General features: G+C 42.4%; 1 protein-coding gene across 2 annotated transcripts in view; it reads left to right on the top strand.

Moving 5' to 3' along the window:
• The window catches only part of SETD2 (SET domain containing 2, histone lysine methyltransferase), a 138,164-nt gene that overhangs the window by 111,136 nt on the left and 13,877 nt on the right, over window positions 1-13,151 (top strand). The window contains exon 20 of one of the 2 annotated variants that reach the window (XM_074946451.1): window positions 6,508-6,561. The exons of the other annotated variant lie outside the window; for it this stretch is intronic. Within the exon in view, the coding sequence (XP_074802552.1) occupies window positions 6,508-6,561 (54 nt within the window). The remainder of the gene's footprint in view (window positions 1-6,507; window positions 6,562-13,151) is intronic. 2 annotated transcript variants of the gene reach the window in all.

Raw genomic sequence — 13,151 nt, 5'->3', positions numbered from 1 at the left:
TTATGTCAATGTCATATTTAGAATTCACTTTGATTTATTTAAAAAAAACGAACTTCTGTTATGCATCTAGTGCAAAATATGCAACATTTGTCACCTGTCTAAAGACATGAAATTGTACTATCTTAAGGAACTGAATGTTGTAATTAAAATCAAGGTAAATTTCATGAGGGCTGGAAAATGGGAGCTGTGTGTTTAATACAGTATTTATATGGGTAACTGCCCTTCCTCTCCCAAGTCTTTTGAAGAGTTCTGTGAAGTTCATTTTTAGTACCCGTGTTGTTGTAGGTATGTGAAATCTCTGTGAGAGACCTTAGTAGGGCTGTGGGATCCAGTGTCATCTTTATGCTGATGATGCTCAGCTCAACATCTCCTTTTCATTGGACCCAGACAGATGTTCCCTTGCTCTGTATCTGACAGATATGGACTTGGGTGCTCAATGTGGAGAAGACCAAAGTGATACTGTTTACCAGAGGGAAGCATTCTGAGCATCTGGCAAAGTCTCTCCTTCAGTTGAAGGAATTTGCATCCTTGTAAAGGTAGTTAGCAATCTTGAACTCTTACTTGAGCCCTCTCTACTCCGAATATTGGCCAGAAAAACCTTCTGTGGTTTACAACTAGCTAAGAAGGTAAGTCCCTTGCTCTCAGGTGTGGAACTTACTACAGTCAAATACTCTATGGCTCTAAATTATTGCCACACACTATGCCTTGGCTAACCTTAAGCCATGTTTTGTTTTATGACGATGTATTGCTTAGTCACTAGAAAGTGTTTTAACTTTTTCCTTTTACAGACATGCCTTTTTGTTGTCTGTATTAGAAATAGCAATGTGTTTACAAATATTCAAACTGAATGCTGTCCCGTTGTTGCTTAAGACACAGGCTGTCCACATTCAGTAACAAGCTTTCAGAAGTAGACACATTCCCACTTACTCTGGTTTTGTACCTTTTGGGGTAGGAACTAGGATCAAATTTCAAACACCATTCAAGCTCTTTCTAATCTAGAGTCAGTGCTCTTTCTGCTGAGGAGTAGTATTGCGCAGTCCTTGGTCTGATTAGCTTGTTACCTTGCATCAGTGCTCTATGCCGTGGGGTGATACGCAGAGGCACAATTCTGGAATATTGGCAGAAATGGATGTGGCGTTGATGACAGATGGCCTTCACCAATGGTTATTTCCCCTCTTTGATTCATTTGACCCACAAAGGAAGGCTTGACCAGATTGTATATCTACTCATTTTGTTGTTAATAAACCCAGAGCCCAAAGGTGGCTGCATTTCAGTGGGGGGCAAAGCAAACCCTCTGTGTAGTTTGCATATCAATTTAAGTGCTTTATCCTTGGTTGAAAGATGCTGTAGATGCATTAAAGCATGGTTATTATCATTACTTAATTCATCTTTCATAAAAAATTATTTTGAAGTCTGCTGTGTTGATCCCACCTCTTTCATTCTCTTTTAAGAAGCAGGAGACAAGGACGGGTTTCGTTCTTGCTTTAAAGGATGAGTTTGTGCCTTTGGGAAGTAGCAGTTAAAATACCTAGGATTTATATATATATATATATATATATATATATATTTTTTTTAAGATGTTTGTCTGTATTTAATACATCAACCCTTGTATTTCCAGCCCACTATATTAATGTCTCCTGTAGCTACAGTTCTAGAAGGCTACCCAATAGTTGCAGTAACATGGTGGTTCCTTCTCTCTTCTTGTTTGCCTTGTCTTCCTTTAAAAGAAGGTGGAGGACATCAACAGGCATGGGGTCCCCCTTCTGACTTTCTTGGTGTATTTGGTGCTCCTACCTTCGAGTTCCCAGTATCTCCCTTTCAACTGACCACGTTGACCTGTTCCCTCCCTCACATGCTAGTCTCTTCCGTTTCATCGCCTCTTCATTTACAACCCTGACCTTTCTCCCGCTGTTTCCTTCTCTCAGGTTCCTGACTACCATCTTCTTTGCCCCTCTTGCTCCTCAGGACCAGCTGGTGCTGTTAACTCAGCTCTACAGCATTTCCATTTAACCCATTGCCCTCTGATACAAGATTAAGGAATCTGAATCTTGTCAGAGTGCTCTTTTTTCATATTACATATTACGGGTATAGTGTGCAGCACTGGAGTGTACGTGCACTCCATTTTCCTGCTAGGCAGGAATCCAATCAAGGTAGAGCTTACTTGTCAATTAGGAAGACCGTGGAATGATGTAAACAACAAATCCTGTGTCCTGTGCTGAAATACAAGCTTCTGATACTGTTTCTAATACAACTGTGATTCTCGCATTTCAGTTACTGTCTGCAATGTCCTTCTCTCTGGCCTTGACAAAGGCAGTCATGCCCCGCTGATATCCATTCAGAAGGCTGCTGCAAAGACCACTTTCCTAGCCCTGCTTTGACCATGTCACCTTCTCTTTGCATCCCTTCACTGGCTCCTTCTTCTCTCTTGTATCAGACATAAGCTACTTGTCTTCACTTTCAAGGCCATTCACGACCTATCCCTACCCTCCCTATTATTTCTCATTCAGTGTTGAAAGATCAGCTCCCCCTCTGATAGGCCTATGATGCTAGCCTCCATTGTCATCTTGTTACATTTTCAAACAAGCACCTTTGTGCTTTCTCCCACGCTGCCGCTCACTCCTGGGAGAAGTTCCCCATCAATATCTCCAACACCCTCCTCAGAACTCTCCTTTGCTGTGAAGCCTGTCAGAAACGTGACAATAGCTAGGCTGCTAGTGTGCAGAGACCACTACCAATGATACTGACCAATGTTGTCTCATTTCCTTGTACTCCCATGTTGGTCTGTCTGTCTATCCCTCTGTTTCTTGTGTTATATGTAGATTGTAAGCTCCTTGGGGCAGGGACTGTCTTTGTGTTCTGCGTTTGTACAGTGCCTAGCACAGTGGCGTCCTGATCCATGCCTAGGGCTCCTAGGCACTTTTGCAATAAAAAGAAATCTAAGCAAGTTTCTGTACTAAAAGAAAAAATACACTGAGATTAAAGATAATAAAGTTAAAATTAATTTTATTTCTCACAGCTTGCAGCTTGAGATTTTTTTCTCTCTCTGATTTGATTCTTTCATTTGATGAGCACGGACTTCAATCTATCCTGCATGTTCCAAAACCAGCTGCAATTAACCAAGATGATCATGTTTTAACTTCAGCTTATGTATCATTTTTGATTTGCCAAATCTGGAACATGTGCAACAGTCCCTTCACCCTCACAGTTCTGGGGAATAGTATTTGCTAGCTTGCAGCTACTAGAGAGCCACTGGGCTGCAAAATATTTGTCTGTAGATTTGAAGCAAAACAAAAGGTCGTGTTGATTTTAATTTCTTGGCACCAGGATGGTGGATTTAAGAGTATTTTGATCCTTAAATTGTCATTTTAAATTTTCATATGTAAAATGTAACTTGCAGTATAACTACCATCCTATCAGAAGTTTAAAAACTGCTGTAGTACATGCTCTTTGTATTCCAGGTGCACTGGATCAGAGCCACATCGTGTTAGGTGCTGTCTAAACAGAGTGAAAAGACAATCTATAATTTAACGTAAGGCAAGAAGTGGGTGAAACCAACAATAGAAAGGAGTAGGGGGGATGGAGAATGAGGGAGAGAGTAATGAGACAGTGAGTTCATCTAAGGCCTTCTGTGCACAGCTAAATTATTTCCTGTTGGTTAGGACCATTGTCAAGTTGGGTTCATCTGTGTGACTAAACCACTTGTCAGTGTTCATTTAATAATTCCCCCTGCTGTGCTTATTTGACACAAGAGACTCTTTTCTTCCTTGCCTCAATCTTCATTTCAGAAGAGGGCAGGTGCTAAGAATAGCCTTGGCATGTCCCTTCCAAAATGCGAGCCAATGCCAGCTCTCACAAGCAGAGCAGCTTGCTTTCATCTTGTGCAGAAAAGGCTCATGTTTGAGGCACAGGAGCCATGAATGGTTCTCCGGGGAAGAATCCAAGATTCCACTGCAGGGAGCTCTGAGCGGGTTTCAGCTGCACATTGTTATTTTCTTTGGTTTAAACAAACAAAACAAACTCATCTCTGTTCTGCGTGTTCCTTCCCTTCCTTCCTTCCTTCCTTTTCAGCTGGGTCCTGTCTATGCTACAGATTGAGTCTGTAACCAGGTAGGGTTATGGCTGGTTTTGAACATGGTTTGTGTCCACATACAACATGGTTAATACTTTGTTAGTATCCATGGCAGCTAAATGTTTTACCCTTGCCATAGGCTTAGACTGGTGCATGGTTGTCTACCTATAATTGGTTTGGCACACTGTGTTTTGAAGTGCACACAGGACCCACTGATTGTATCTAGGCAATTGGTTTGGCCAGTCCTCCTTCCTCCCAGTTCTCCCTACGGTAGGACACCATAAAGTATATTGCCTTGTGTGATTCTGGTGCTACTCTGCTTGCATGTCCTCCAGAACCTGTCCGCTAATGAGGCTGTGAGACGGCTGCACAGATTTTTTTCCCCCTGTGCAGCGATGCAAACACAAGTAAGATGTTAGGCATAGAACAAATAGGCGTTGACACATTTGTGTCATGGGAAAACCCTGTTGTGAGGACACAACCATGTAACTGGGTCAGAGGAGTGTCACGTATTGGTTTGAAAAACACATTTGTATCTGTAGTGTAGATCGGATCTAAGATTGCAACATGAACATTTAAGCAGAATGGGATTTTGAATTATTGACAAAACTTTACATTGAAATTTTGATCTTAAAAAATGGGTGATTGTTTAGAGAAAATTTCAGTGACAAATTCATCCTGTTTTCTAGTCAGCTTAACAACTGGTTGAAAAAAATTAAATTTAAAGTTTTGGTAAACACAGAGAAGTTTTTTATGCAAGATGTTCACATTTTTCAAACAGCTCTCCAGTTAAGCAAATCAATTAATGCCCAAAACATCACTTTCCCAACTCAAAACCAAACTCGGATCCCATTTTTGCATAGTAGTAAGTGTAGAAAGTGACCTTGTCTTTATGCTCTCTGCAGAGAAGCCCTCTCAATAAATTAGACAATCTAAGAAATTCTTTGAACTATTTTGTATTTATTGGCTGATCGAGAGTAGGACCTCATGCCTTAGGAGTTTTGCAGTACTTCAGTTTTCTTACTTATGTGTGTGAGTGGAAACAGTCAGATCAGCTAAGAGTCAGACTCAAAGAACTGATGCTGTATGCATATCTTGACATGTTGGACTGCAGACCAGCAACAGACAAAGCTTGTGGGAGACAACTGCACCAAGCTTTGCTTTTCCACTTTCTCCTGGTGGTCCCTCGTCTCGTTTTTAACCTCTCATTGATTCTGATCCTGTGTAGTTACAAAGCTTCATCCCTGTACAGCTCTGGCCTACTGCAGTATTTGCCATTCCAGTCTCAAGGTTCTTTTGCCCCCTGCCATTCCCACAGAATCAAAGAAGTGTGGGACTGAAGGGACCTCAGGAGATCACCTAGTCTAGTCCCTTGCACTCCAGGCAGGACTAAGTAATAGCTAGACCATTCCTGACAAGTGTTTGCAAATGCACTTCATTCTTGACATGCAACACCATGATTCTAGTCCCAGTTCTCATCTTCCTCAGCCCAGTGGTGAAGCTATTGTATCTTACTTGACTGGCAGTAACAGCTTAGTATTCCAGTCCTGGGCACCTCTTAAACAGAGACTGTCAACTGTCTAGTGGGCTTTTTGTTTCTAACAAAATGTCATTAGCAGCTAAGACATTATTGTCAAACTTGTGATCTAACCCCAGCTCCCTAGGTGTGAAAAGCAACTGCATGAACTGTCCAGCTGGAGATTTCTAATGCAGTTGTCTTTGGGCACAAAGTAAAAGAAGGACAACAACTTATTTTAACTTGAATTTTTCAAGCACCTCTGTGACTTAATGTAGGTATTTCTTCCATCCACACCACCAACTATTGTGTGATGTAGGTCATATCTATACTGGGGATCTCTGTACTGGTGTAGTTATCCTAGTGCAAACCCTCCAGTGTAGATGCATGGGGTTGATTCTGTTTTGAACAAGGGTAAGTTATGCCAATATAAGTGCTGATTTCCCACTTGTGTGGCACAGTTATGCTGGGTGTTTGCCCTCTCGTAGCTACACCAGTACAAATATCCCCATGATAGACAAGCCCTTCATCATGAAAACTTGCCACTACTGAATGTAGCTGGAGTAATTAGAACCAGAATAAGATCTGTGGATATTATCATCTCCTCCTGAAGGGAGTTCTAGAGTCTTGGACCAGCTGCCAAGAAAGTTCTGTCCTCCCTCTTCCACCCCCCAAATTTAACCCTTAAGGATGTCAGTTTCCTAGTTCATAGCTGTCAGAGTAAATAACACATTGCCCAAAAATCTTCACTCCTGGTCTCTTGCACTTACTCACCCATGTGGTTAAAAACTCATCCCAACTCCCTGCTTCATATAATATCACCTCTGTAAAAGGCCATGGTCTTCCAATGCATTTTGTGTATAGCATCTCAACTTAAGATATTTTTAGAAAAAAATCCCCCCACCTTTGTTTTTCCCCCCAGGATCCATTAATGTCTCAAGATGGAAGCATAGAAGGTACACCAAATGCTTATAAGGTATTGCTTGCTTTTTCTGTCTATTACCGTACACATACTCTGTGCATGTGCTTGTATTTATACATTTTCTCCCTCATGCTAACGGGGTCTGTCATAGGAGACATCTGTGGTTTCTCTTCATGCCAGCTGTCAGTAAGGATTGGGGTGATAAACAAGGGATGGGCTGGTCTTGTGGTTAACAAGGACTGAGAGCAAAGGAGTTCTGGGTTGTATTTATGACAGTGACTTTGGCCAAGTCACTTAACCTCAGTGCCTCAGTTTCCCCACCTGTAAAAAGGACCTATTACCTACCTCCCAGGAGGGTGGTGAGGCTTAATCCATTAAGGTTAGAGAAGTACCATGAGAACCCTGCATAGAAGGCTCTGTAGAAATGTGAAGCATTTTCTGATTGGTTACTGGATCCAGTGGCTTTCCATCCCTTTCCGTTTTCTCCAAGCCAGAATCAGTGGAAGCTTCTTTCAATGCTTTTGCTTTGAGGAGCTGTTTGTTCTAGTATTAAATATAACTACCAGACAAATGCATTTCAATTCTGCTAATGTTCAGTCTCAGATCATTTTCTGTCCCTGTGTGCAGAACATGGAAGGAAATTTACTCATTTTTCAGGGTACTAAGGGATTATAGAAACCTTAGAGAAATAACAAAGGTGGCAAAAGGTTGTTCTTAGAGTTGATAATCAGAGCAAACAGTTACCTGTTGGTTGTTAGTTGGGTCATATCATGTGAATCCTTGGAATGAAGGATACTGTATCTCGTTTAACCTGCCATTTAAAGAACCTTCTCTGGAAGCTTTATTGCTTTTGTATTGTATGCCACACCACGCCCCCCTCCCCCTTAAAGTCATTAAAATAGCCAGCTGCATGTCAAAAATAGACCAAGCTGGAAATGTGCAGAAAATGAGCTGTGCAGGCTGGTAATAGAAGTGTAAGGGTTTTCTTCCATTAGTGAGAGGTCCCCAATATCACTTTTCACAAAAGGAAAGCAGTCTTGGCACCCCTAAGCATTCAAAAATCATGAGCCATACCTCCCAGAATTATGCGTGCCTTAAAAGCATGAGATTTTTAAAAGTGATCATTCTGGACTCCTTTTCTTTGTCATCCAGTGTCTGAGCTTGTAGGACTCACTCAGGTCACATTTGCAGGCTTTCTGTGCAATCATAAGGGCTAGAAACTTCTTTTTAAATGAGTCTCAAGTAATCATTTGACTCCAGAGGCTGGAACTTTAAGAAAAACACCAAATATCATGAGATTTGTCATAAAACCACGAGAATTGGCAGCACTGGGAAAACAGCAGGGCCGGCAAAGCACACGTATTTAATTTACACTGCAAAAGGTACATTCATGTGAAAACACATAGAGATTTTGAGTAAACGCATGTTCCTAACTCGCGTTGCTCTTTGTAGCATATTATTTATTCTCTTGTTTATATGAAATGGCATTCCCCCATTCGAGGACACTTCTACAATGTGTCTAGGAGAAAAAAATCTACAAATAATTTTAGGAAGGTTGTAAAAGGTGTATTATTTTTTGGAAGTAGCAGAGGTGTGAAGGGTGGGAGAGGCTACTATAAAAGATTAAATTCATAGTTTCACTTAGAATATTTTAATGGTTCTCGGCTATTTTTGGACCACAACCCACAACAAAATGGCCGAAGATTTGTTCTGGTGCCCCCTGTATCCCATAGTCCTTTGTGGCTGCAAAGATTGTGGGTATGGGATCAATTTTCAGCCACGTGTGATGAGGCAGTGATTTTCCAAAGGGCTGTGGAACCAGCACTGCTTCCCCTGTCCCGAGCTCAGTGGCAGGGAGGAACTCAGAGAAGTTGCTCTGGGGCTGGCTGATGGGCCACCAGTGCCCAAGATCCACATCAGAAGGGGGCAAGAAATGAGCTGGTCCTTCCCTACTGTCCCCAGGTTCCCTTTAGGCCTGAGCAACCACAATGTTACGGTGCTCTCACTTGGTGGGGTGTGAGGCACAGCTGGGCTGTGCTCTACCTATTAGAGAAAGAAAATGCATCTTTTCAAAAGGTTGCTCAGTTTTTACTCTGGACTTGTCGTTCCAAGACAGGCTGCTGGATGTACCCATTTCAAAACACTCTGTCCAAAGAGAAGTAACACAGAAGTGATGGTTTAAAATCACCACCCACTCACAAGATGGGTCATCGTGTCACCTCAGGAGGCTTTCTATTAATAAATAAATCCCGTATACCCATGCAATAACCCATTGATTTTTATGCAAGGGGCTATTAAGCACTTCACTGTTGTCAGCCATTTGGCTCAATTTTTCTGCAGTGCCCCAGTTGATAGCACTGGGGTGGGATTCAGGAGAGCTGGGTTTGCTTCCCCACTCGGCCACTCACCTGTCTTTGGGCAAGGGCCTACCTCTGTGTCTGTTTCCCTATCTGTAACATGGTGTTGATGATATTTGCACTCCTTTATGAAGCCTTTTGAGATCTATGGATAAAAGCACAATGGAAGAACTACGTCTTGCGTGTCAGACCTTCACACGCATTGTGAGGCAGGGATTGACACGCACATCCCTTCCTGTGCGCGCTCGTTGGGCTTTGAGTATGTGCTGCACGCTTTGGAACATTTGGGCCTCCAAGCCTGTATAGGCAGAATGCAGCTGCTGTGCTGTTGAATGTATCAGGTGCATTCTGATACTCCATTACTTTCAGCAGGATGCTAGTGGATGACAGCAGCCCAGCACGTTGCAGTGGGGGGAGCCAGCAATGAAGTGGTTACCATTGGCATTGTGACTAATACGTTTACACTACCAGACAGAGTAACACATACGTGTACTAGGACAGAGTAAATGTTTCTCTTGGATATTGAAGAAAAAACGTTAGCGTGGATCCTTCTTTTTGTGCTGTACAGATTTAAAATATATACGTTATTTCCCTTACACGCTTCAACATGCTATTGGCTACTACCAGGTTAGACATCCGTAGGGCAAAAATCATGATATCTAGATACCACCCTGAAGACAACCCCAATGGCACACAGCTGCCAATGGAGCTGGCTGCTAAACAAAACTAAGATCCTGCAATGCTCATCAGTTTCCCTTTGTGAGCAAATTCCCTTGTAAGGTGCTTGATACAGAAGGATGCTAACTACTCTTTTCCCTCTGCATAAAGTGTTGAAGGATCACAGAGGGAAACTGGCTAGGATGCATGTCAGAATTGAGACATCACAGTTTAGAGCAGACCACTGAAATACCTGGCAATAATTATTTGTTCATGTCTGATAGCTACAGGTTCAGGGTGTAACGACAGAGCTTGTCTTAAAATCAGAAGAGTCCTGCTCCACTCCCCAACTAGTCTCTCTTAAATATTTCTTTGCAGTTGGAGAGACATACCCTTGTTCACTTCTTAAAATCTAAGAGTAAATACCATGTATTGTCTTCATACGTGTAAGGTGTCACAGTTGTTCAATTTACTGTTGCACCAAAGACTGATATAAAAATATTCAAAAGTTCAAATACTACAGGCCAAATTCTGTTGTCATTTGCAGTGACCCCACTGTAGTGACTCTAGAATTTACATGCAAGGGTGAGAGCGTCATTTGGCCCTGTGGATCTTAAAATGTTACTGTTACAACACATGGCCCCAAAACATTCCTCAGTGTCAAGCCACATTATTGTATTTTGGCTGTTCCACCAAATGCAGAATCTTACCACTGCACTTGGGCTTCATTCTGTAAATGATGCATTTTATTGGAACCACTTGCAGCCCACTAAATCAAGTTGTGGCGCATACCGGCTGGAGTCTGTAATTATGTGTTATTTGAGAAGCTTTGCTAGCTCTGGAGGGTAACAACCAGCCTTAGCGTGGCACTGCAGACTTCAAATTTGGCTTTAATTATTAATTCTCAGTTCATAAAAGTGCCCATCAAAGAGGCTCTGGTTGCCTTAGTTTGAACATGATGTTGAGTTGCCATGCGGGGGGAAAATAGGCTGAATTCTGTACCAAGAGAGTTGGCTCGAAGCCAGTTCCAGCAGCAGGGTATGGAGTAATTTGCACTTCGGGATTTGTCTTCTTGGCAGCAATATAACCTCCTGCCTGTGTTTACTGACACAGTCAGATACCTAGATGCAAGTAGATTTTTCCAAACATACATAGACTCCGTTGTGAAATCTGACTATAGTCTGTTCTCTGGATTTTCTCTATGTGGTCTCTCATTTACCTTTTGTGCTTTGTAGAGGATCAAAATTAACTCATCTGCTCTTCATTATTAACCCTTTGATCTGGGTACCATAGATGAGGGAAATGAATGAGCTTTGATGTTCAGCCAGCAAGTAGAATATACAGTTACTAACACTAATTCACTTTGTTTAAGAAAGCTCTCAACAATAAAACTTAAAAGCCCATAACTGCCTCACTTCTATGTGAAAATGTTATTTAAACCCAGCATTCATTTTATTACAAAACACTTAACGTCTCGCTTCCGAATATAAAATCCCACCTCCTTGCAAATGTGTACACATTCTTTTAATAAGTTCAAAACTCTTTTGGTTTGGGGGAGAAAAGTCGTATTTGCTTTGATTCTAAAAAAAGGAGCACTTGCATTGGTACAGTGGGGCTAGGGCACTGGATTTAGGAGGCAGGAGAATGGAGGTGCTATTCCCGCCTTGCCGTTCACCTGTTGGATGACCTTGGGTAAGTCTCACGTCCCCACCCTGTGCCTCGGTTTACCCATCTGTAAAATGTGGACAGTAGTAATCGTGCATTCAGGTTTACAGAGAAGTGCGAAGTATTGTTCACCATTTTTCACTTCATTAGGCTCTACCAGAATGTTAACTTTGAAACACTCCTGTAAGAGGTTGCGTTTCAAGCACTGTTTGCTGTAGACAGGAATACGTATTCAGATTTGTTGTTAGCCCTTGTTCAAAATAGCCAGCAATACCTGTGGAATGTATTTCTCAATCGTTCTTTTAATCCACCCCTCTCAGTAAGTGTTGTTTTAAAACTTGCCACCATGTTCGCCTGCTCTCTCCAAAATGGTGTATGCAGTGTCCTGTGTAAGCTTCCAGGCGCTGGTCCGTAGCAGCAATTAACAAGCCATGGCTATGCAGTTATACTCTGGAGGGCTGGCGGGGGGGAGAACCAGGGGGCATATCGTCCCTCAGATCTGAAGGCATGTGTCATCCAGCTCTAAATATACTCAGAGGCAGCAGTTCAGGAACGTTATGCCATTCCTTAATGCGTGACTTGCAAGCTGACTTTTCACTTAACATGCTTACAAATCTACTAAAAGCCAGGGATGTGCCAGGTACGGGTGGGCAAGGTAGGAAAGGGTGTGCTGGGCAAGAGAAAACGTTAGTCATTTACTAGAGGGAGAAATTAAGGCTGAAGTCTTTGACTGTCTATTATTCCCTGAGCTCACCTCCACTGTTGTGTAATTCAGACTGTAAGCTGTGTAGTCAGCATAACATCTGCGCAACATGGAGGTAGGATTGTGTGGTCAAAACTGCTGGTTCTCCAGTATCTATATGGCCCTTGCCAAAATTGGGTGAGTCGCTTGTTTGTAATAATCTGCTTATGCTCAGAAAAATGATCCCAGGCAAGGGAACAGCCGCAGGCCTAAGAGTTACTCATGTGTAAAGCAAGATTGGCAGGTGCAGTGGTTTTTGTTGCCTTCCGTGTGGAGTAGATATTAATATTGCATTGCATTACTTTCACAGCTGGGTGTGTCAGCAAGGGACTGGAGAAGACCAATGGCTTTTGGTCACTATCTAACAGCATGGCATGCTCAGAAACTGCTTTACCGCATTTTAACATAAAGAATGGTGTACTGGGTGGTGATTCAGTGTGTCTGGCTGGCTGGCTCCCTCTTTTCACAGCAGAATGCTCTTAGAAATTTCAAATCAATATATTCAGGGCTGTGACGATTCTCATCTTGTTTATCTTTCTGCTTCCATGAAGCAAGCAGTGTTCATGCATCTAAGGAATAAAATCATAGACATGTAGGACTGGAAGAGACCTTGAGATGTCATCAAATCCAGCTTTCTGCACTGAGGCAGGACAAGTAAACCTAGACCATCCCTGACAGGTGTCTGTCCAATCTGTTATTAAAAACCTCCACTAAGGGGGTTTCCACAACTTCCCTTGGAAGCCTGTTCCAGCGCTTAATTACCCTTATAGAGGGAAAGCTTTTCCTAATATCTAACCTAAATCTCTGTTGCTGCAGATTACGCCCATTACTTCTTGCCCTATCCTCAGTAGACGCAGAGAACAGTTGATCACTGTCCTCTTTATAACAGCCCTTAACATAGCTAAAGACTGTCACCCGGTCCCCCTCAATCTTTTCTCAAGACGAAACATGCCCAGGTTTTTCCCCTTTCCTCATAGGTCGGGTTTTCCAAACCTTCTGTCATTTTAGTTGCTCTCCTCTGGACTCACTTCAGTTTGTCCACGTCTTTCCTTGAGTGTGGTGCCCAGAATTGGACACTACTCCAGCTGAGGCCTCACCAGTGCCAAGTGTAGAGCAGGACAGTTGCCTCCATGTCTTGCATATGGTGCTCCTATTAATACACTGCAGCATATCAGACTTTTTCACAACTGCCTCGAATTGATGCTTCATACTCAATTTGTGAT

Source organism: Natator depressus, chromosome 2 (assembly GCF_965152275.1).
Source record: "Natator depressus isolate rNatDep1 chromosome 2, rNatDep2.hap1, whole genome shotgun sequence".
NCBI classification, from domain to species: Eukaryota; Metazoa; Chordata; order Testudines; family Cheloniidae; genus Natator; species Natator depressus.
The sequence above is the reverse complement of the archived record's forward strand: the minus strand, read 5'-3'. Positions and strand labels throughout refer to the sequence as shown.